At 43.0% G+C, this 24,760-nt stretch overlaps 3 protein-coding genes across 3 annotated transcripts in view; all 3 read left to right on the top strand.

The window, feature by feature from the left end:
- Window positions 1–128: 128 nt before the first annotated feature.
- On the top strand, window positions 129–15,359 carry espnla (espin like a). The gene is made up of 11 exons (XM_070832680.1): window positions 129–422; window positions 1,074–1,264; window positions 4,602–4,788; window positions 4,893–5,075; window positions 5,225–5,356; window positions 11,403–11,567; window positions 11,674–11,815; window positions 11,975–12,147; window positions 12,232–12,396; window positions 13,137–14,086; window positions 14,828–15,359. Exons 1-11 carry the CDS (start codon window positions 129–131, stop codon window positions 15,357–15,359), a joined length of 3,114 nt encoding a protein of 1,037 aa, XP_070688781.1.
- An 885-nt stretch (window positions 15,360–16,244) lies between these two features.
- klhl30 (kelch-like family member 30) lies at window positions 16,245–20,772 on the top strand. Its single transcript, XM_070832142.1, has 8 exons — window positions 16,245–16,351; window positions 16,904–17,739; window positions 17,829–18,024; window positions 18,541–18,627; window positions 18,775–18,930; window positions 19,192–19,380; window positions 19,943–20,088; window positions 20,230–20,772. Exons 2-8 carry the CDS (start codon window positions 16,966–16,968, stop codon window positions 20,476–20,478), a joined length of 1,797 nt encoding a protein of 598 aa, XP_070688243.1. The 5' UTR covers window positions 16,245–16,351; window positions 16,904–16,965; the 3' UTR covers window positions 20,479–20,772.
- Window positions 20,773–21,294: 522 nt separating this feature from the next.
- Window positions 21,295–24,760, top strand: part of crocc2 (ciliary rootlet coiled-coil, rootletin family member 2) — a 32,275-nt gene continuing 28,809 nt past the window's right edge. The window contains exons 1-3 of the mRNA XM_070832802.1: window positions 21,295–21,351; window positions 22,522–22,675; window positions 22,791–22,912. Coding sequence (XP_070688903.1) covers window positions 21,295–21,351; window positions 22,522–22,675; window positions 22,791–22,912 — 333 coding nt within the window. The remainder of the gene's footprint in view (window positions 21,352–22,521; window positions 22,676–22,790; window positions 22,913–24,760) is intronic.

Consider the following 24,760-nt stretch of genomic DNA (forward strand, 5'->3'; position numbering starts at 1 on the left):
GAGTGCATGAGTTTTTTGTTATTGTATGAGAGTTGAGCATGAGTGAGAACGAGATGGTAACCTGCTGGGATCCAAAGAGCTCCAGGGAGCCTGTTCTGTGTGCCATAACCTACTCATAGCAGCCAGGGATGGTGCTTCATCGGGCCATCCAGGCGGCTCGAGCAGGGGATGTTGCGACCCTGAGGGAGCTCGCGTCTTCTGGCCACCTCTCGCCAGCCATCACTGACGCTCAAGGTGCCTCCTCAGTGCACCATGCAGCGAGGTGTGGGCGCCTAGAGTGCCTGCAGTTCCTGGTGAGCGAGCTGGGGCTGGCAGCTGATGCCCGGGCCTTGAACAGGGCCACCCCAGCACATGATGCAGCAGCTACTGGCCACATCCGGGAGCTGCAGTGGCTAGTGGACCATGGAGGCTGTAACATTGAGGTAAGTTTATCCACTGAGAACAATCCTACCTACCCGGAGAGCTCAAATGCCTTGGAGAGATGCCACATGTTCAGCTTTCCCGGTAATTTCTGCGGTATCAGTTGTGAGTCTAAAATCAGGCGGTGGCTTTAGGTGGTCATCTATCGGATCTCAGAGTGAGGTTACATCACTGCAGTTGTAAAAGGTACTGTACACTACCTTTTCAGCTGATTACATCATATGGTGTTGACTTACAGACTATCCATTAGTATTATGCAGCAAGTATAATTATGACCAGATGCTTGAGGGGAGCTCCCACTGAACTTAGTTATTAGTATAGAGTCAAGTCTACCTGCATCTCTGTGGGTCCTTTAATTTATACTTTATTATCCATTATGATTGGATTTTTAGAACCCAAGCCTAAAATTAACGAACACATGAAGTGTTTCATTGTATTGTTTGTATTAGAGACCAGCAAATGTTTTAATTGATGGTCCTCATAAGGATCTCTACTGTAGCTTTGGAAAAGAAGGGCAACAGTTTAACATCTTGCACTGCATTCTTTGTACATGCACATTAAGTAATAAAGTCCTTCTGACGCGTCAAAGTGTTTAATTACAACATGAAATCAATGTTTCTCCGTCTAAATCCAATCTGTGTGGATGATTCCAGGACAGGGATGCTGCCGGTGCCACTGCGCTGCACCTGGCAGCCCGGTTCGGTTGTGTGGAGGTTATTAAGTGGCTGCTGTCTGCTGGAGGAGTGGCAGAGGTGGAGACAAACTGTGGCGCTGTACCTGCTCACTACGCTGCAGCCAATGGGGACCTCACCTGTTTAAAACTGCTTGTTCAGCAGGCACCTGGGTGAGTTCACAGCCTATGCTTTCACCCCAGATTTTTAGCAATAATCCAGACTGAAATGTTGCACCAACCATCAGTAACATTTGTACAGTCATTCATGGTCACTAGAGGACGAATCCTCCTGACTTCAGTGATCCCCTGGATTTCCTACAGCTAAACCCCCAAGTTGACATTTGTGGGTGAGAGTGAGAGTTTTTTATATAGTATTTCTATTTTATATATTTATTGTGGCTCAAAGCAGGACCTGAGAGCGAAATTTTGTACCATCTCATGTGTAAATGTGTGCTGGTATGACAATAAAGTTCCTTGAATCCTTAAATTCTACCAACTTCATGATCCTCTGACTTTTCATCAAGTGCCACCAGCAGGTCAAAGTTTTCAACCATGAGGTTTAACTTTTCAGTTCTTCTTTGAAATACCTCGATCTAACCGTTGGATGGATTGCTGCACTATTTCCTACACACATCCGTTGTCCCCTCAGGATGAACTGTAATGACTTTGGTAATCTGAGCCATTCCATCTAGAGCCATCTGGTCAAAATTGCCATGGAAACACACTATACCAACACAGTAAACATGATACACATTATAACTGCTCAGCATCACCGTGCAAGCATTATCATTGTAAGCATGTCAGAATGCTGGTGTGGGCATTTAGCTCACGTGCAGCCTCACAGCACGGCTAGCAAGGCAGTAGACTCTAAGTCTTGTTCTTTGAAAGACTGTGGAAGAAACTAGATTTTAGGGTGAATTTGATTCTGTGAATGGTTTCGACTGGATGTCAGAAATGTCCTGTTTATTATGCTGACATTGGCTTGTGCTTGTGGTGTTTCTACCTCATTTAAAGGGGACCAGATGGTGTGAGGCACTGAAAAACTGTGAAAGGGATGCTGAAGAAGCAGAACTGTGGGGAGGGTTTTGTGTGTTATGTAGTTATTATTACACGCTGCCACCAAACATGACACTTGATCCATTACTTTGGGCTAAATATTTCCGCCATTTATCGATATTCTTTCAGCTAACTTCTCTGCGTATGATCAGGTTTTCAGTGGTGTTGATGCATCACAATTGAGTCAGATTGCTGTGGTAGGAGGGAGCTCCTGTATTGTGCAGTCAGCTTACTTATTATTGAAAATCACACCAATTTGTAATCATCATAGGCTGTTTATTTTCCTCCTGATCACAAATATGTAGGTATGTCCCTTTTTAATCAAATCATATTTTCAGTTTATTGACATAAGTCGAGCGGCTAGACAGTCTTTCCGTGCAGTCGTCCTGTGGTGACAGCAGAGAGGCACACGCTCGTTGGGAACCGTCCTAAGCGTGCACACCTGTTTTCACAATCACCGGTAAAGCAGATGTTCTTCATCACATCACGGGCACAACAACAGCTAAAGACATACGTGTACATCACTACAGTAAGCGTGACCCGTCACAGATTCATAAACTTGTAGAACGCAAATAAAATGATTCAATTTAACCTGATTCATTATTGAACAGATTAAAATGAAACATTGGACTAAACAGAAAGTAAGTGATTCCGTGTAAAATCACATTTGCAGGCGATGATTGGATATTATCAAGGGATCTGTGTCGTTTTTTAGAGGTTGCAAGAGGTTCAAGTGAACACGTGAAATGTTAACCCCCCCCCACCCCCCCGCCCCTCATGAAGCCCATATCTCCTCCATCTCCTTAACCTGACACAGTGTCACATGGTAGGGACCAGATGAAGATATGCTGCTCTTCCTGCTTCATCTCCTCATTACCAGAGAGTATGAGTGTAATTTGCATGAGAGATGGCAGGGTCAGACCATCACATGTGACCATCAGTAACCTGTGAATAATGCATGCCTAGACACTGTAGGTCACATGTCAACCCTGTGAATGTTGAAGTATAGTACGTACGTCAGTGTCAGTGCAGTCCTGTGCTGTGCAACAGGCCTGATCCTCGGTTTTTATCCTATTTAATGTCCCGTCTTTTTTGACATCATTACTACAGTTAAGCCCAAAATTATTCATACCTCTGTCCATTTTAAGGAGTTTTTTTATTTTTCTAATTTATACAGTAGCTCTACACCCCAAAAACAACATGGACAGAAAATGTTGGAAAGCCTTCAGCCATACACTGTTTATTTTGGAATTACAAACATTTCTAACAACGCAAAAACAAAAAAATCACTGTGTTCAAAATGATTCATACCCTGTTTCAGTAATCAATTGCAAAGCCTCTATTTGTAACAACAGCCTCCAAACGATTCCTGTAATTGCTCACAAGTTTATTACAAAAGTCCTTAGGAAGTTTTAACCACTCTTCCTTGGCAAAAGCTTCAAGATCCCTGAGGTCGGAAGGCTTCCTTGTTGCCTTTTCTTGAGTACCACCCATAACGAGCTACTCAACTTATATAGGGAAGGAAACTGGTCTTGAACATTTACAATTTACAACATTTACAATGCTATTTAACACATTTCTGCCTCAGAAAATATAGTTTGTTGTAACATTTCATAGTTAGTTGTCATGGTTACAAGAGGGTATGAATACATTTGGATGTAGTGATTTTTTTGTTATCACACTCTAAAAGGTGTTTGTCTGTCTAGTAATTCAAAATGAAATGGTGTGTGGCTGTAGACCTTCTTATATTATACACCTGTCCAATTTGTCGGGTGGAGAGCTACTGTATAAATTAGAAAAATCAAAAACTCCTTAGAATGACAGAGGTATGAATAATTTCGGGCCTAACTGTATATTCATCTATGTGGTGGAGTATCAGAGGACTGACACATTACTGTTACTACTACTAATAACATTTATACTTGTGTAGCTGAATATGGTTTTACAATGCTGAAGTACTTGCTAATATTTAGGAGTCAGTTACTTAGAATACCAATGCCAATATTATTTTCATTATTGCATGTGTTTAGTATTGATTGAGTATCACCTATTACTGTACCTGTTAAGCTTGTTGTTGGAGCAGAGGTCTAAAAAATTGCTTCCGTATTGGGGATTACTTCCAGCTTTACTTCTCAACAACACACTGCTTTCAGGCCTCTCTGATCACTGAAGGGTGTGTGTGTGTACATTTCAGCTCAAAGTTATAAGACATTGTGCATCTTGAAATATTTTGGAAACCACTTTATCTACATCTCGGTTATCCTAACCTAAGACATATATGTGTTGCACATGTTTTTAACATTCTAATTTATCTATCTATCTAATTTATCAGATTGGTGCATTGTACCAGGCAGTACTTTTATATTGGTTCCAATTCTGACAACATGTTTTGAATCATTTATGGCTGATAACCTCGTGCGTCCCTGCTGTTCATGTGTATGTTGGAGGACAGGTGTGTGAACCACCAGACAGGCATCGGTGCTACCCCACTCTACCTGGCCTGCCAGGAAGGGCACCTGCATGTTGTAGAGTACCTTGTGAATGACTGCCGGGCTGACGTCCAGCGGAGGGCCCACGATGGCATGACGTGTCTGCATGCTGCTGCTCACATGGGCCACCAAGCTGTGGTGGTGTTTCTGGTCAGTGGAGGAGAAGCACGACAGCTGTTTCCTACATGTGTACATGAATTTTCCCAATCACCACTTTGATTGACCACTGATCAATGACCATTTACCCCAAACAGGTGACGTGTACTGATGTCAGCCTGCCCTGCCAGGACAGGTATGGAGCGACTGCTTTGCACTTTGCTGCCAGCAGAGGGCACTATTGCATCTTGGAGACGCTGCTTCACATGGGTTCAGAGGTCATCAAGGATTACTGGGGAGGGACCCCACTTCATGATGCTGCAGAGAATGGAGAGCTGGAGGTCAGATTCATCTTTTTTCTCTAATTTTCCTTGTTGTTTTTGTCTTATCTCGTCTAAATAAACTGCACTAACACTGTATAGTCACAATGCAATGTTTTATGCATATTGCTGATCCTTGCTCTTCTATGTTTTCCTCTTCCATCCCTCAGTGCTGTAGAATCCTGTTGGCCAATCAAGCAAACCCTTCAGATCACGATATCGACGGGTTCACAGCAGCAGACTTGGCAGAGTACAACGGACACCATGAATGTGCCAGATATCTCTGTGCCATGGAGAAAGATGTAAGCTCTCTCTCTCTCTCACCTACAGTGAATTTTGTGTTGCAGCTTTTTCCCACTCTGTGTCAGCACTGCCCAGCTGTTTACCGTGGCATGAAAATCAAAGCTAGTTTGGGGAGCACGGCCAACAGCAAACATCTGGAACATCATCTCGGAAACCTCAGTGAATCATTTGCTTAATTTGTGACATGTATTTCACGCAGGTCAAGCCTGTCCTCCTTCAGCGCTGCTCTCCTCCACTCAGCCTGATTGCTTTGCTCTCTGTTTAAGAGGTCTAAGAAAGTGGAGGATGATGGCTTTTGTGTTTAATAAGGCATTACATGCGATGATCCCGTGAGTGCTGATGGAGGAGATTCTTGGTTCTCAGTTTGCCACTGAGGGCTCTCTGAGATTAGCCCTTTTGTTGTGTGCGGAAAGCACGACACTCCTTTATGTGATTGATGAATATTTCAGTGTTAACACCTTGTTTGTGCCGCTGTTGCCTGATTACGTCAGGGGTCAGCGCGGTAAAAGCTGGTCCGCATTTAACTCAGTTTAATGGGTTTGCTGTGAGCAGCCTCTTTATATCTGGATGTATTTGTTTTTCTTTTAAATAGCTACATAATAATTAGGTTTAGAGGATTACAGTTGATACTAATGCAGAAATCTGAGCTTGTGGAGTTGATTTTAAATAGGAAACGGAGAATACTGTCAAGTGAAAGAGCCTACGGGGACCACTCTGTCAGCAGGCTTGTTGATCCTTAAAGCCTTACAGCTGTCCACCTGCAGCCTGGCATTGTTTCTCCTTGTCACATTTCACTCACCGCCTATAGCACAGACTAAGATAAGACAAGATGGGCTACAATGAGATGAGATGATAAGATATACATTATTGTCCCTGAGGGGAAATTTGGCTTTGGTAAAAGTGCTACGCACAGCTGCAATTAACTTAATACAATACAAGACATAGCCAGCAATCACTTGAGTGGTACACCAATACTAGGTTACATACAGCAAAAATTAAAAAAGGTACGTAAAGTATTGCACATACGTAGTGGTATAGAAGATATAAATACATAGACAATATAAGAATGAGGAATGAAGTCATAAAGGCCATAAAACCATTACAGGGCAGACTACACAGCGATGTACACAGAGTAACGAAAGCTGTCGGCCAATAGAAGCCATGAATAAGTCAGCAGAGAAGAGCAGCACTCATACATGAAGAGGATGATGATAGGGAGGCAGCGAGGCGTTGCTGCCGAGCTTCTCTTCAGAAATAATCCTCCCATCTACAATGGAGAGCTAATTAGCGCAGGGGCCGCTGCGACGTCGAACGCAGCCGGAGCCGCCGCCAGCTAAGGGCCTATCAGTTACCCCTCTCCAGAGGCTCAGGTGGAGGGCCCAGGGGCTGAGCCCGTTATGAGATCCACAAGCTTAAGTTTCAGCGTTTTCACCATTCTGATGCCTGGAACCGGCAACTCTATCCCTCTGTGGACTTGGAGAGCAGGATGTCATTGGCTTCAAACGCACGTTTGATTGTGTGTCATGTTTTTTTCCAGGGACTTGGAAGTGCAATGATTGTCACCTCTGGATATTGTGTAAAGTTGGTAGCAGACAGAACGCTGTGCCATGTTTCTTGGCAACGTATGAGTTGGACACACAAACTGAGGCTTGATGCGCACAAAAGGGGTCATCTGATAGAGAGCCTGAAATAGAAGTTAATTGATTTAAATCTTATAATCTTTATCTTGTAACCAAATCTAATCTAGTGTTTGGAGAGCACAATCCTTGAACCCCACTGTATCTATAGATGACTTGTACAAGAAGACACCCTGTAATTACATTTCCTCTGTTGTTTTAGGTTTGTAAAGTGCTGCGTAGATCACAGGTTACATCGGTTCTAAAGTGTCACTCAGATAATCTCATTTCCGAGCAGCGACCTAAATGGGCTGGGACACTGACCAGGGAGAGCTGCGTATTCGGCCTCTCCGCATGTTTGGAACGCTCACAACGAGGTCAGACTCGTTCAGAGCCGTCAACCGCTCTTCCTCAGCTCGCATCTCAGGAACAGCTGCAGTCAAATAAACAGTGTGTGGCGTGAGGTTTACTTCACTCACATTTGTGGCTTTTGCTGTCCATTCACAGCGATCAGGCCAAAGATACTGTTGTTTGAGAATGGTATTTTTAGAATACTTGGACAGAGGAAGCGCACTGTCATCTAATTCATCACTGTGTTTTTTAGGGCACTGTCAAAACTTCCGCATTCTTTTTTTTTTTTTTTTGCAATGAGAAACAAAACACATGCTTTAATAGCTTTTTGCACCCATCTTTTTTGGAAAGAAATGCACATCATCGCTAGAGAGCATCTAATGAACTTCTTCATTTTGTCAGAGGTTAAAGAATCTGAAGTTATGCTTCCCAGGAAGCCCTCCATCACGTCTGTTGATCTGTCTGAATCCTGGCTGCATCACAGTTATATATTTAGCACATTTTACAATACTATAGCATTTATGTCAGATCCCCATACACCCTGTAGTCCCTCTTTTACTTGAAAACTAATAAATGTCAAGTTTTCAAAATCTATTATTTGGCTAGTTTGCTAGTTGCTGCCTTCTATGAGATTAAACCAGATTTCTGGACATTTTAGAGAGAAATTATGCATAGACAGTAATCAACAGGTTAATCTGTAGTAGTGGTAATCATCAGTTTCAGCCCTTAAAAAAAGCCTTTTAGTTGTTTTTCCAGCAAGGATGCTGAGGCAGAGGTAATATTGATCAGGAAATTAGCAAATTCGTGGATGATTTCAGTCTTGACATTTTGAAAATAGTGGCCGCAATTTGTCACAGTGCTTTTTGTTGTTTGTTGTTGTCAGCTTTTCCACATTAACAGTCAAGCCCGTCTGTTTAAGCTTATGGTGTCACATCGTGTTTCCACTGTCACATTTTACTCAGCTAGATTTGACCCCCCCCCCCCCCCCCCCCCCACCCTCACTATAAAAACAGACTCCTGTATTCAATTGTTCCTGTGGAAAAAGCACCTGAACACACATGGATAAAATGTCTCTTTTCCAGCTGCTTTGACAAGTCTTCCGCTGATACCTCCCTTCGTGCAACAACATGGCCATTGGTTTGTCCATGCATTAGTGACATTACCGGCCATCCTATCCTTTCCCTTAATTATTAACAGCATTCTCCGATCAGAGTTTATTGTTTATTGCCTGGCGGCCCTTGGCCACTGGCAGAGATGCTGATGATGGTGTCAAACGAGTGGTTGGTGATCTTAAGATAGTGTCACATCCACAACACCGCCCCGGAAACCTGGCTGCACGAGTCGCTGCCTCCGAAGTGTCACCGCACAGTGAAGTCGCAGCGGTGTGCATTGCGAGAATCGCTCAAGGTCAAGGTTAGTACGTTTTAGGTTTGTCTGCTGACCACTCTCACTATTATTTGTTCTTTCTTTGCTGCTTTTGCTTGTTTTTACTCCTTTTAGTGCTTTGTTACATTATTTTTCTTTGAGCATTTGTGCATGGGTTTGTGACTGGACAGGCTGAGTAATTAGTTTTGTAAAATGAAAGGAAAGTTTTGTAAGTTCTGTGCAAGAGTCCATAGCTGACAGATGTTTTGGCTGGATTTTACCTATTTTCTGATCACTTGTGGCCTCTTACGGTTAGGCATGACTAATACTCCAGGCTCATGACCTTACTACGTGTTGTCATTGTTGATTTTTGCTAACTGAACATGATTTTTCTTCCCTATGCGGACCTTGCACTGTTTCTAGAAATAGTTCTACAGAAGTAGTAGTTACAATGTTCCAGTATGAAGTTGATAAATGTTGTCTTGTTTAGCTACAGTGGCTGCAGAAAAGCTGCAAATGTTGGCAAAGGCATTGCGTCCGTCAGTTGTTAGCCTCTCAAGCATTCACCTCCATGCGGGAAACCTGAGAGTATTTTAACATGTGAGTGAACATGTATTTACACTATAGTGTTCTGTGTATAATGTGCACCCGCTGTATACATTCCACAATGCAATTTATCACCAAGAACATGAACGTTTCACATGGAAGCAGGTTGTTTTAATGATTGATTTCAGGGCGCAGAATTACAAGACATGTTTTTTAAATACACATGCTGTTCTGAAATACTTTAACTCTCTCACGGCTCGACCCACAGGGACCGCAGATTACTGGTGCTGCATGTCCGACAATGAGACACCACTGAGTAGCTGTTTCTTAACTCTTGGCTCCTAATCTGTAGTGATCAGGCTCTTTATGTTCTTTGATAGAGGGAGAGTGGATACAGACCAAAACTGGGCTAGGCTATCTCTATCTGCGTGGCAATTGTGATGGGGTGCTGATGAAAACCAAATGCTCTCTGGCCACCGGGCCTAATTAAACACACGCACACAAGGACCGGTTCATCTTAGCTTTTAGGACGTTGAACTGTTACGAGAAAGGTCACAAAGGAATCAGGCTCCCCCTCTCCTTTTCCCAGCCCCCCCCCCCTTGTTTATCTATTTATGGATTGCACAACTTCTGGGAAGTTTATTCCTCCGCCTGAGCAGTGTCACAGCATATTTCGTGCTGTTAGACATCAAAGTGCCGCGTGAGAGGAAATGGTAAGGACCACCTCATGGACACAAAGCACAACAGCATGCAGCAGCATATTAGGGCTGCCTTTGATGTTTTGGTTACTAATAATGTCCTTGGAGAGCTGAATTTGATATGCATTCTGCATGGAGTGCATTAGGACAACACAGGTTCATTAAAGGGGATCTAAATGTTTCCATACATCCTACATCCTCCCTAGAGTGGTGTGAAATGCTGCCAATTATTCAAGGTTGCTTACCATCCCATGTGCTGTTTTGTTTCTTTTGTCTTCCACAGTGTGCATGTCTTCAGGATTTCAAATGTTTTGATACGTTAATTTAAATCTGGATATTTTAATTACATTTATTTTGTCTTATTCTACGCATGGAGTCCCTTTTTAGATTTAAAGAATTGTTTCATTAACATAATAAAACATAAAACAAAGCCTGACTCCATACTGACATCCATACTTAACCTAATATACTTGACTTAAACTTATTTGTAGGCAAAAGGTCTGTCCCATATGAAAGCTCCCTTTACACACACCATGTCATCCTGACCCATAGAAAACAAATCCTACAATACAATACAATACCTCCTACCTTTAGGCAGAACCAAAAACATATTACTTGCCTTCACATTTACCTGCTGTACCTAAATGTTGTGTCTTTGACAACAAATGAAAGATAAATGACTTTCCTCAGCTCTGTCACTGGACTGGTTTTAGCCTAGATTCAAACACAGTAGAACTAAAAGTCCAAGTCCAGACCACAGTATTAGCTTATTGTAAGGTTGGACACTGTTCACTGTTCTGAGAGTAATGAGTCAAAATGTAAAACAAAAAATCTATTAACAGCCTGTGGTGCAGACTGCTACCAAAATCTTTATTTATGAAAGAAATGATGGCCTCTCTATGCTCCCAATTACTGTTTTTCTCCAGCAATTTGATGCCAGTTCCTAACGATCGCATAAAAAAAACATGGTTTGCAAAACATTAACATTGTTAACACAAGTTAACACACTGAGGTCAGATTTCCTCTGTTTACAATCATCTTAATCCTGTTCCCGCTGAAAAGAAATCTGTTTCTGTTGTGTGGGCTCATTCACTGTGTGAGAACATGCAGAGGCGCAAACCGTTTGACTCCAGAATCAGTGTGAAGTCAAACGTAAAGAGACAAACCACATGTGTTACCTGGTAAAAAAAAGAAGAAGAAAAGAAAGCAGGAAAAAGGATAGTTGGTAAAATCTATTCATGTCCAGGTCACACCCGGACATCACAAACTATTTTATCTAAGGTTACTGACCAGGGAGAATGTTAACAGTAGATGGAAATGACAGAGTTTTTGTATACGGCACTTTTATTTTTGTAACCCTAACAGTATTTGCTTGCTTGAGACCAGTATGTAGTTGTAAAGTTGTACATTTCACAATATCTGGTATTCAAGAACGTAAATAGTGTTAAATGTGATTCTGATATTTGCAGACATCCTGTACGGATAAGCCCATCGAGGTGACCGCTCCAGTGGAGGAGGAAGTGAAGGTAAAGCCGACTGTGTTGTTACAGCGCAGCAGGGAGGACTACTACGGCAGCCTGAGTGACACATGCAGGGACAGTTACAGCAGTAACACACTCATGGACAGTTTAAAGGTAACACAGAGTTTTGTTTTTAACCAGGATTTCCTCTCTTCTCTATTTCCTCTCACAAACCGAAGCAACTGGGTCATGTCTCTCTTTTTTTTTTTGTCCAAATTAGCAACCTGAGAGTGAGGAGTCTCCACAGGCGAGATACCCACAGCCCCCCGCTGCACCTCCTCTACCCTCTGCTTCGTCCACATCCGACCAGCCAGAGAAAGCTGCCGTCAACAGACTAGAGCAGGTTCAAATCGCAACATCTGGTGAGCAAAATGTTTCTCTTTATGTAATTGAATCACTCTTTTACCAAAATACAGCAACTGTTACTGGAAGTCAGTCCTCTCAGTGGAGAACAAGACGTGTATGTGTTCGTTAAAGTACAACAGAGTGAGTAAGACAAAGGCTTATGATTTGTAATCCAGTTATTAAAGGTTTCAATCAACCCAAAGCCGCTGGGAGTGAGATAACCGCCTCTGCTGATAAGACCATGTTGCCTGATACAAACCTCCTGGCCGAAAGAAAACTTCTAGGCGACATGAACTCCATTAAATCACTGAAACAATCTGGGCTATCAGGAGTCTTCACTGGACAAGCAGTAAGTGCAATAAGCCACCTTGTTTTCTATACCCTTCCTTTGTAAGTGCTTCCTCTCTTAAGTAAAAATGGCGTGTACGTGCAGAACAAGATGGTGGTCCTGCCCACTGAGGAGGCTAACCTGTCGGACATCGACTACCTGGTGCCCACTCACGATGAGAGGGGCCGTCCCATCGCTGAGTGGAAGAGGCAAGTCATGGTGAGACAGCTGCAGGCCAGGCTGCTGGATGAGGAGAATCAGAGGAGGAAGGTAATGTCTCTCTGAAGATTAAACAGGGACTTAAACATCTAAATCTTACAAATCTGTTACTAGATTGGTGAATTCCAGCAAATTATTCTCTAAATCTAGCATGACTACAGCGAACATGTTTGATTAATCAAGAGAACTGTGAGGCGTGTGACGTTAGAGATGAGTAACGCACATCTGAAAGGTAATGCAGACCTTTTTAAATGAAGGTGCTGACTTGGAGGCAGACCTCAGACCTCAGTCTAGACTCTTCAGCACATCTTGCCTTCTTTAGCAGTTCACGTATAGAAAAGAAAGCATATTCAGGAGCTGTTTTATGTGGATAGACAGAAAAGCCAGTTGCCAACCATTTTGTTAACTGATCAGCCCTAGAGAGGTTAACTGTGTGTTGTAAAGCCTACTTTAATTCAAATGCTCTTCTAAACTAATGCTTATTGAGCCTAACCAGACCACAGAGAGCCAAGTGAAAACTGTGGTCTGATTTTATGCTGCTATTCTAAATCTACACTCTAAAAATCTGAAAAACTCTTGGAAACTCCATCATCGTTTACTTTTAATTGCATATAACAAATCACCGAACACATAACACATTGCTATTCAAGTCATATTTTTGAGGTTTGGATCACAGTTTTACTGTATCATTACTCTTTTCCTCTCACGCCTAAGCCATTTGAAACGTAAGAAAAAATGAAATACGACATCCTGCGTGTTTATCTGCCTGCTGTTTGCCTCTTCTCTTACAGGAAAATGGGAACAGATATGCCAAAGTCAGCTGGAGGTATTCCCAAGCCCACAATGCCATCCTGGGGCCCTCTGGTGAGCTGCTGGCTGAGGATGACCTCATCTATCTGGAGCAGCAGATTGCCAACGTCTCCATGCAGAGGAACTGTGAAGGCTACGAGCTGGAGCTCGCTCGTCTAGCCGAGGAGCTCAGGCACATCCTGCCAGCCCCCATAGTGAACATCACCGTCAACACACAATTCCGAAACTTCTCAAGTCAAGTTCCTCTGCCTGTTTGGTGCGGCCGCATCTCGGGCATCGTTCAGAGCATGTCTCTGCTCATGACCAACCTGACAGACCAGCCCTACTGCAAGATGCCCAACACCGACCTGATCACCGTCTTCTCACAGACGCCAACCAGACAGAACTCCACCAGCGGACGCAGGGAGAGGATAGAGGATGAAATCCATCAGTTTGGAGTGTCTGTGAGGACTCTGAAGTCTAATTTTGAGACACAGAACTCACCTTTGGCAGATGAGCCAGAGGAGGCCGCCGTGTTCACTTCTTCCACACAGATTGATTCAGACAATCAGCCTAAAATGCCGAGTCCAGCCCCAGAAACGGACCAAAACAGCGACTCTGGCATCGACTATGATGAAAATGTCGCAGATGTTCTAGAGACCACCAGCCTTAGGAAAGAGCGTATAGTCGTGCTGTTCTTAGGCCACTGGAAGAAATCTGCCTACACTGTGACGCTGAAGAGCAAGGATGGAGCAGAGAGGAAGATGAGCATCGGAATCCTGGATGTGGGCGACAGGTCTGGGTCAGGCCGCAGGAGCAGCGTGGAGAGCGCTCAGTCCACGATGATGAACAGCTCTCTGGGACATTTCTTCAAGCAGAGGAGTGCTGTCAACAAGATGCTGGGCAACTGGAGGAACATCATCTCCAGTGTCCCATCCAGACAGATACGCAGGTATGACTGAACGATAACAGAATGTCACGTTATCTCACGTCGTGACGTTGATTAAAGCTCTGAGGTGTTACACTGGACCTTTTTTGTAGTATGAACTTTAATGAAAACCCATCATTTTTAAGATGATGTTAATCGAAAGGCAAACGTGTTAAACCAATCAGAATTCACTCCAATGAAAAAGTGAAAGGAGTCACTCATAGTGACCCACAGAGAACTTTGCTGTAGCTCCTTGGAACTCTTCTCCTCAGGTTCTGTTTGTGTTCTTCTGTCTCACACCTCTCATCAACTCCTTTTTCAGCTGCAGGCAGGAGTTGTTATTAATGTACAACCACCGATGAACCATCTGTAATCTACATGCCCAGCTCAGTTAGTTGACCCAAAAACAAAGCTAAAAGGAATCAATCAACTGTGCAAGTTAGGCTTTTAGCTGGTTGAGTTACTTTTGCTCCCAAGTGGTCAAAAATTCAACTAGTGCAGCTTTAAAATCCTGATGTGTTCATTTTGATTTAAAAAATGCTTAATTGTCCAGGGTACAAGTTAAAAGTTAAAACATCCACTGAACAGCATAAAAGTATAATTTGGAGTGCTGTCTGTAGGACTGAAATGATAAGTTGATCAGCCCACTAGTAGAGGGACAGAACATTAAGTAAAAATGCTAAATATTTGGTGGTGAAGGTTATAGTATGTAGTTACAGCCAGGCATTAGTACGTCCTGACTAACCATGCTGTTGTTTTCCACAGACTCCACAGGCAGCAAGCCCTGTACTCCCCAGAGCAGTTCCTACCCCGTCTGGGGGGCGTGCCGGTGGAGTACGACAACTTGACCCTGGATCTCTTCATGCTGGGCTATTTTCACATCCTGGAGCTGGAGCTACCCGTGGACGAGCGTAAAATGAGGCACCTGCTGTGTTTTGAGGTGTTCGACCACGTGGGGAGCTTCCCCTGGGAGCTGGTCAGGGACTTCCACAAGGCCGTCATACAGGACATTGAGGCAGGGAACCGCGAGTGGAAAGACGGCTTTGAGGACATTAAAGTGAAGTTCTTTGGAAACACAGTGAGTCAGTCTGAGAGCACTGCAGATGTGGTGAAACATATCCTCCCAGAGGTTAGACAGGTCCCTAAAGTCATTGTGCAGACACCCACACCTGACGAGGGATTGCTCCACAGTGGAACTGACATTTCCAGTTTTAGCAATGAAGAAATTTGTAAATACATCGACCGCAGTTTTGCTTTTTGGAAAGAAAAAGAGGCTGAGATTTTTGATTTTGAGTAGGTGCTTGTGTCATCTTTTTGATATTTTTGTATTGTCTGCAGTTAGATGACATTAGGGCTGGGTATCAAAGCTAAATACTGATTGAACTGTGATTTGAATCAAATGTGAATCAACTATAAAGTACCGAATGCTAGCACAGAATGTCTTAGCCTTGTGCACTTATTTGATTGGACTTTGCCTGATTTGAATTGCAATTTTGTTAATTTTATACTGTATTTCATTGTGTTTAAAACATTAAGCTTACATTGCATTGCAGAGGTTTGGACTTTGTTGTTGAATCTTCAAAAGGATTTGTAAAAAGACATGTTTATACATAGTAAATACGAGATATTTCGTAGATATTTTGCTACTGCTTTTCAAACTCAGGTATCAAATTGGCAACAAATTTCAAACCATACCCAGCCCTGTTACTTTGTTTTGAGATTAACTGTTATTTTGTGAATTTGGCGAGAAAGCAGGGAATGGTAAAGTTCCCAACCCAGAAAGTGATATCCGGCAGGAAGAGGGCCAGTTCTGGCATTATTACAAAATAAATCTTTACACAGATACCTGTATTTTTATCATTATTACCTTATTATAAAGACCAGTTTCACCAGCACACTGCATCTTCTTTTCATTTCTTATCAGACAAAAGTGTCTTAACCCCCATTTAGATATACAGCACTTTGCTTATTATCAATTTATTGTTGTAACATACAAAAACATTGGGGTTATGCTATTTATCTCCTTTGCTAGTGTCAAGGCCTCTTGAGAAAATGCTAAATATGTGCCTGTAACAGCAGCTGTGGGTCCCATGCATGTTGTTTGGAATCTGACTTCAACTCGGCGTCACTGTCAGTCCTAAAAATAACTCAACAGGCAGCCTTGTCCCAGTGACTTGGCAAAAGCCTTTCGCCATGCTGCCCACTCCATGTTGATCTAACCAGCCGTTCAGCTACTAACAGCTTTTTTACTGGAAGGATGAGCCATTGTTTCCACTCTCTGCTGCTGTGGTGAGTTTGTTGTTGGTTACTTATTTCATCGTACAATATTCGTTGACAGGAAATGTAATTTATTGTTGGCTTCAGAGAAGATTAGAGTCATACGATTACAGTATGTCGAAATCACGAGCCAAAAGTACTTGTAGTTCTTGTAACAACACTTACGAAGACGAGGCACCTTTTTACAAGAAGCTTAATTTTTTTTGCTCAAATCAGACACGTCTAACTCATTTTTAAACTTTAGGACTCAAAATTGGATTTAAATTTCTCTTCAGCTCCTTTTTTGTCCTTTTTGTTCGCACTGTAGTACAAAAACACGTTTTATCTTAACATTAACCACACGTTTCATCATATATAGTGCCATTTTTTGTAAGTAGGCCCATGGACTAGTCTGTAGTTACCACAGTAACCTGTTAAGGCAGCTGCAAAATTGAAATGGTTTTGCAATAAGAGTTTGTACCTAATGGTCAAGTTATCGTGTATTTTTTGTGAAAAATGATCATTGTTTCAACAGGACATACAGATTTCTTCTGCATATTCATGTATTGTGTTCTAAACTTGCAGGTGAGCTCTAAAGTTTCAGTCCCTGCTGAAAGACAATTTCACCTGCGTTTTTGAAGTTGACCATGGTGCGCAATGTGGATGACCTGGACTTCTGCCTGTCCTCCCATCCTCAGAGCATCCTGGAGGGCTTGCGCTCCCTCTGCTCTCACCCCAAACTGGTGGATGTGACACTGAGCGCAGGCGGTCGGGACTTCCCCTGTCACCGCGGCGTGTTGGCCCTCTGCAGCACGTACTTCCGCAGCATGTTCTCAGGGGACTTTGTGGAGAGCATAGCTGCGCGCGTGGAGCTTCAGGATGTTGATCCCGACATACTCAGCAGCTTGCTGGACTTTGCCTACACAGGCAAACTGACCATCAACCAGAGCAACGTGGAGGGGCTGATCTGCACCTCCAGCCGGCTGCAGTTCCAGACAGTGAGAGCCGTGTGCAGCCGATACCTTCAGCACCAGATTGATGCGACCAACTGTCTGGGCATCCTGGAGTTTGGCGCTATCCATGGCTGCCCTGAGGTCATGGCCAAAGCGTGGGCCTTCCTCTTGGAGAACTTTGAGGGTGTACAACAAGGTGAGGAGTTTCTCCTATTGGAAAAGGACAGGCTGGTTTCCTGCCTCTCCGACGAAGGACTACAAATCCGGTCAGAGTGCACACGTGTGGAGGCCATCCTGAAATGGGTCAGGCACCTCAAGGAGTCTCGGCTGTGCAACCTCCCTGAACTCCTCACCTTAGCCCGTCCCTCTCTGCTCAGCCTGGATTACCTGTGTGACACCCTACTGAAGGACAGCCTGGTGCAGGCCTCTCCCAGCTGCAGAGAGGCCCTGGAAAAAATTCATAGAGAGGTTAGTGAGCTCACACTTCATCCTTCTCTTCCATCTTATCTTGGCTTGATCTGAGTAGATTTCCACAATCATGACTTTTACTTTTCTAGAAAATGGATCTGGCGCCAGAATATATGGACAGACTTGACTCTCAGAGCCCACAACCAAACCTGCAAGAGGTGCTGTTCGTAATGGGAGGCCGTTCGCTGGATGACTCGGACGATGACGACTCTGATGAAGAGGACCGAGACCCAAGGCTGCAACGACTGCTGCTCAGGAACTGTGCCTTCTACAACACCAAGACAAGTACAAACATTTAGTAATGTTCAGAATCCATTTTACAACAGAACTTTGTTAGGAATTATCCGTCCGATTCCTCGAAAAACAGTCTGGCAGATGTTGGCGTAGGTCATTAAATGTAGTGCTGACAGGAAAACGACTCGTCTTCATCTTCATCTTCTCAGTTCCTCAAATGAGCCTTTTATTGTGCAGAGCTGGAAGAACGTATCCATGTCCGTGTTTTTTCACATGGGATGTGAAGGGAAAGATTGTGCATCTCATATTTCTGATTTCTGCTTTTATGCTGACAGATTACAAGTGTAGCCACACTGCTGAGGGCTGTGCCAGAAAAGTAACCTTTTTTAATGGTTTCTCTCTTTATTGACCAAACGTTGATTCACTCGAATGATCTTGGAGGACATTTGCCTAATTTCTGTGGTATTCAGTTGTCGTTTTCACACAGTATTCGCAAAAACACTCGTCTAGTTTCTGTCAGCCTCTGAATGATGCTCAAACATGAACTCCTTTTCTTTTTCTCTGCAGAACAGTGGCATGAGCTCCCTAATTTCCCCAACCCTAACAAGTGGGGTTTCTCCATGGTCTCCTTGAACAATGATGTGTATGTCACAGGTGAGCCAACCCTTTAAAACACAGAAACATCGGGGTCAAAAAGAAAACAAGTCATGATAAACAGTCATGAGCCGAACTTGCTAGTTTCTCTTGTGAAAATGCAAAATATGTTACACTTTTGACAAAGTAGTCTTGTCTCTCTGAAAGGGGGCTCGCGGGGTTCAAATACCAACACCTGGTCAACCACGGAGACCTGGAAATACATCACAAGAGAGGGGAGGTGGGTTACTGTGGCACCCATGCTCCGTCCTCGGACTAACCACACGTCCGCAACGCTCAACGGGGAGATTTACGTCATTGGAGGTGAGAAAATAAATACAGTCCTACGTGTGGCACCTTAAACATGCAGTGCAGTGGAAAACTGATAAACTCAAGTAAGTCATCTCCCCTAGTGGCTCACCTCTGCGGTGATAGTTTGTAAGAATTTCCTTGCGTTTCTTTGTCGTTGAATAGTTTAAATGTGGTTTTAAGGACAAGGCAGAATTTTAGAAGTGTGTTTGTGGCAGCATCTTAAATTGTCAGATTTTTTCTTGCATTCATTCCACATACACTTCCCTCCTTTAGGAACAACAGCAGATCGCGCTGAAGTTGAGCATTACGACCCTTACAACGACACCTGGGCCTTGACGTGCCCCGCCTTAAAATACGTGACTAACTTCACCGCCACGGCGTGTCACGGGAAGCTCTATGTGATTGGCTCGTGTGCCGTGAAGTACAACGCTTTGACCATGCAGTGTTACAACCCTGTAATAGGTACGGATGAGCAAAACACACCTCATGTCTCCAAGGGTTCAGATTTTCTTTCACTCAGAGCTTTATTAGAAATGCATTCACAAGATTCCATTCATTTCTACAGTCCTCTTGGTGGCTTAGTTTGTAGCTCTGTGTCCAAGACTTTGAGTCTTGGCTTGTCCGTTTTTTTCAAATTTGGCTTTCACTTGTGCTTCTTGTTGTGTGATATGTGTCAGTTTTCCATTTGCCAACAGCTTTTTTACTTGCTAGTGCTAGTATTTAAACCAAATGTGAACTTCATACTTTACTATTTGTTGTAACATAGTTTGTGCATTGATGGATGTGTGATTTTTCTTTTCTTTTAGCCTCTCTAATGCAGTTAAAGGATTTATTTATTAATGGTACCTACTTGCCATCTCACCTGTTGTCATTATATCAGGTTATCATGCTAAAGATCAGAAAATCAGTTTACAACTAGTTTACAGAAGCTTAACACGATTTTTAACTCAGCATGGATATGTGTCTTTTCTTTGTTCTTCTAAATCGTGCATGTCTTTACATGTCTTGTTTTGTTTTTTCACAGATAGCTGGATCAGCATATGTTCGCCCTTCATCCCCAAGTATCTGTCTTCTCCCCGTTCTGTCTGTGTGGAAGGAATTATATATCTGGTTGCTGACAACACTAAGAAAGTCTACTCATATGATCCAGAGGCGAACATGTGGCAGAAGGTGGGCTTCGATATCACTGCTGACTACAGTCATAATACAGTAACACAACACCTCGTATTAATGCTAATTTAGGCTAATAGCAAAAATGTCCAGTTATTTTGCCTTTATGTAAAGGTTGTGTGGACATGTCCCTCTCTTCAGGTCCAGCTTCTCCACATGCTCCATGAGAACGGCGGCCTGGTAACGCTGAATGGCAAACTGTTTGTCACTGGAGGCCATTGGAAAGGTATGGAGGGGGACTACGGGGTGGAAGTGGAGGTTTACAACCGCACCTCCAACACCTGGGAGCTGGAGAGCTTCCTGCCAAGGCTTTGGTTCTACAGCGGAGTCTGCACCATCTTCCTAGACCCATCCCAGTGGCCTGAGCTTTTCCCCATCGATTCAACATAATGGCCGGACAGGGGTCACACAGAGACACAATCCTATCATATCTGGATTACATTTCAAACGACATGCTTGTCCCAGATGTCATTGTGCCTTAGAATAGTGTGTTACATGATCCTCAAGTATTCTTGGTTGCTTTTAGGACCTTGTTTGGCTGCTCAGCAGGTGTTTATTTACACTTTGTATCATGCATTTGAGATCTGATTTACTTTTTGTGTTATTTAATTGTGCTTGTGAATCATTAAAACGTCTGTTGGCCATGTTTTGAAGATGCTGATTGTTATTATCAATGCTTGTATGTCATGGGTCAGAAAATTAATAAACTGTGTCCCTGGTCAGCCAGTGTTAAGTCCTCTTTGGGAGGTCGCTGTGCACTTTGCCTTCAGTGCCTTGATGATCATTAACACATTGGAATCCGGTGGCTCCCTCGTGGCGTCTGTGCTGCCATGGAAACACCCAAGCCAGCATTCTATCTCTATGGCAACAGCCCGGAAGTGTGTGGTCACCTTGGCAACGTCGACTGGGATTAGAGTGGTGCTACTTTCTTTGGCTCAGAAGTTCAGTCAGTGATTTTTTCCCAACTTCCTGGCCTTTCCTTTGATGCAGGTACCAGTCCAGTGCGGCCTTTCTTCATTTTTTATCACATTATCTTAATGACACGCTGAGTTTGTGCTTTGTTTGACTTCCTTGAAGTTCTCTAGTAAGTTATAGCAAGCTAGCTAACGTAAAAGCAAGGTTTCTGTCTCTGTCAAGTGAAACCATTTAAGGGTTGACGTTGCCAACGTTAACTAACTGTGTTGTTAAAACTGGCGCAGTTTTGCAATGAGTTCTCCACGGGAGCAAAGTGCGCACTCACCTGGACTGGAGGCTGTGATTCAGGTTGGTGTCACCTAGCTTCTTTCATGTTTTAACAGGCGCAGAGGACGTTTGACATGTCGCAGTAGGGAAAGCTAAAGTGTGGCTAAATGATGAAATTAAAGCTTGATAAAGTTCATTTAGCTTCCTCAGCTTGAGGGTCCTGGCGCACTGAATAGAGCAGAGCAACTGTGATGTGATGTAGTACTGCTAAATAGGCCCATTGAAAGGCAGTGGGAGAAGAAGTGCTCCGCAGTAAAATAGTGGAGAAAAGTAGTGCAAAACTACTGATTAACCCTTTCATGCATGAATTATGATAACCTCAGTCAGGATTTTCAGTGTTTTTATTCATCTTTAGGCATGAAAAACAAGATTTGAATAGATGATTTGAATGGTTTTTTCAACCCAAATTTTATAAATATATTTTTACATGTCCAGTAGTTGAAATACAGCTAGTGATACATGACGTACAATGTGATTAATCATATGAGATGTGTATGAGATGATGCAGTAGTACATCCTGATGTGCAACTATGCCATCAAAACTCATGCATATACAAGAAAACAGCTTTTGAATAGCTGTACACTGTAGTGACCTCTATGCATGAGAGGGTTAAGCAGAATGGCCCATCTCAGGGCAGTACATGTTATATAATTGTATTGCAATTATTGGTGGAATACAATAAGCATCACTGGAGCTAATTTGAACTATTTCATATACTGCAGGGTAGATTGACTCTATAATAATACATTTGATTATGTTTAACTATGATCTGAATCTGTAAAGTAAAAGTATCAGTTGAACATTTCAAATAAATCTAGAGGATTCAAAAAAACTACATGTAGCTTGTCAAATTAGTGTTACTCCACTACATGTAATTCTCAGTTATAGTTACTTTAAACGTTTTCTGAAAAAAACATCTGAAATATTAATTGTTATAAACAAAAAGTACCTCAAACTATAAAAAGAGTTCGAATGATCTTTAGCCTGACCAGCTGCAGTAATTTAATGTTACATCCAGTAATATGACATTTATGATATTAAACCTCTGAAACAGTCCATTCAGCTTGATGAGTACTATTACTGCTAAGAAAGCACATTTTGTTGCTAAGTACTTTCTCCACTACTGTTGGGTGAGTTGGGCCTTCTCTGCTCAGTCATGTGATGTGTTGGAGTGACTGGTGTGATTGTAGAAGTTGGAGGAGTCCCTGCTTCACTCTGATGGCAGCTCAGGAGAGAGGACTCTGACTCTTCAAGGTGATGGACAGGAGTCGGGTGTCACGGCTACGCCTGTCACCGCCCGCATCCGCCAGATCATCACCAGCAACCTGGCGGAGCAGCCAGCTGGTAGGGAAGAGAGCTTTAATTCAAATGCACAGACAAAAACAGTGAACACGCAGTACAAACAACATTAGTTATCATTATACCTCATGTGTATGCATGATCTGCTTCCTAATCCCAGGTGAGAGCTCTGAGGTCAGCGAACTGGAGGAGAGCAGGGCCCTGAGGGAGCAGCTGTCTCCGAGCCAGATGGACCGTGACCAGCCGCCGGTCAAACAGGCCAGTCTCACAGACAGGGTAGGAGTGACATAGTGCAGCAACCGTTTCTCAGGTCAAGGTCAAGCTATGGAGCAGTTTTTAGATTTTTTGCATTTGCTGTGCCCATGCTATTCTGGTAGAATGTTTGTTTTGTAACTGAAAGGGAAAAAAAAGGTGTGACAGACCAAATGAGATGCACAGGTATCATCTACATAAATAAATCCTAACACATTGTCAGCTGAGTGTGTTCTTAATTTGAACAATAGCAACAGATGCACAGCTCATTAAAAAGTGTCTCCAAACGGTGTTTACCGCTTCCCATCTTGTTTACAATTGCTTATAATGTCAAAAGTTAATTCAGGTCTTACAGGAGCTGGAATATGTAATGCTGTAGATGGTTAATTTGTGTAATTTTGTTTGTAGAGGAGATCAAGAAGGTCGGCCACACTAGGGCTTTGACAGCAAAAAGCTACATGCGTTTGAAATGGAATATGGTTACAGTAAACATCAGTGTGCCACCACTCTTTCCAGCAGGGAGAGCCTTTCGGAGCTGAGCAAACAAACAGTGTGGGAAGGCTGAAACAGCTTTGCATGTACTGTAGTCAAACTGAGTTGGAAAAAGGGCGGAATATACATGTACAGACTCACGATTGAATTAATGTAACTTGACACAAGCACATATTTAATGTTATACTTTTTTTTTTTGTTGCAGTTTAGTTTTCACAGTAAGTTGTGTAAGCGTCCATTGTGTGTGTGTCGTGTGAGTGAGTGGCGATGCATGTGCGCGTGTGTATGTGTTTGTAAGTGTAAATATGAGAGGGGAGGGTGGTTCATGAAGGCTTTCCTTGTGGTCTGTTCGGGTAGGCTCAGACCCCCTGTGCTCATGAAGACCGGCGTCTCCCTTCACAGCCCCCCATGGCTGCCCCTGCATGTAGCTTCTGCTGTTTTGGGGGAAAATTGTGAAGGTCACTGGCCTCCTCCCTTGAGACTGTCGAAGAAAAAGCTCATTTTTCGTGGCGCACAAAGCAGCCATTTGTGATAACACTGCCCTCATTCTGCTGCTTAAATCTAATGAAGTCCCACTGCTTGCTTTACTCTTGGACCTTATTTTAAAACCAAGGCTATAAATATAACTTAATTAGCTTGGCAGATATATATAGCATATTTATTTTGTTGGTATTTTTAGATGTGTGAAAAGGCAGTCAACATAAGCAAGTGTTGCTAATATTTGATGCTCACACCACTGAGTAGCGATTTGACTTGTGGAGGGGTTCGGGGTTTGCAGATCGCAGGAATTAGAAGCTTTAACACAGCTGAATGTTTTATCCAGAAGTGTCTCACAGGTCAGGAGGTTCATTACAAGACACTTGTTGTGACTTGTCTCTTCCTGTGAAAGGTGCTGTCTTCTCCTTGCTCTTTTTTCCCTGCAGAACCGGATGATTGTTTGGCAGCTTCGCTGTGATGTGATGCTAATGCAGTGTGCTAATCAGTGCCCTGGAGCCAAGCATACTGCCTGGGCTGTGGCATCCATGTGAAGCTAACATTTGGGCCAACAGTCTTATCTGCATGTAGCTTTCTACTGCCAAAGGGATCATATCAGTGACTATATCATATACAGTATGGTTTGATTCATTTGTCAGTATATTTTGAGGCCTACAACAGTATGTGTCACATCTGGAGAAAGCAGCCATAGCAGCACTGTCAAGGTTGGGGTTGGGCAATGATTCAATATATAATAATTGTTACTTGGCTTCAGTGATATCATACAGTGATGAAATTAAATTCCAAACAAATTGCAAGTTAATCTAACAAAGGGGCTGATTGAGCTCTTGTAGTTTTTGTTGTATATGTGAAGAGATTTGTCTGATGGACTTCAAAGCAGTGAAACAGTCT

Source organism: Pempheris klunzingeri, chromosome 6, assembly GCF_042242105.1.
Source record: "Pempheris klunzingeri isolate RE-2024b chromosome 6, fPemKlu1.hap1, whole genome shotgun sequence".
NCBI lineage: Eukaryota > Metazoa > Chordata > Actinopteri > Acropomatiformes > Pempheridae > Pempheris > Pempheris klunzingeri.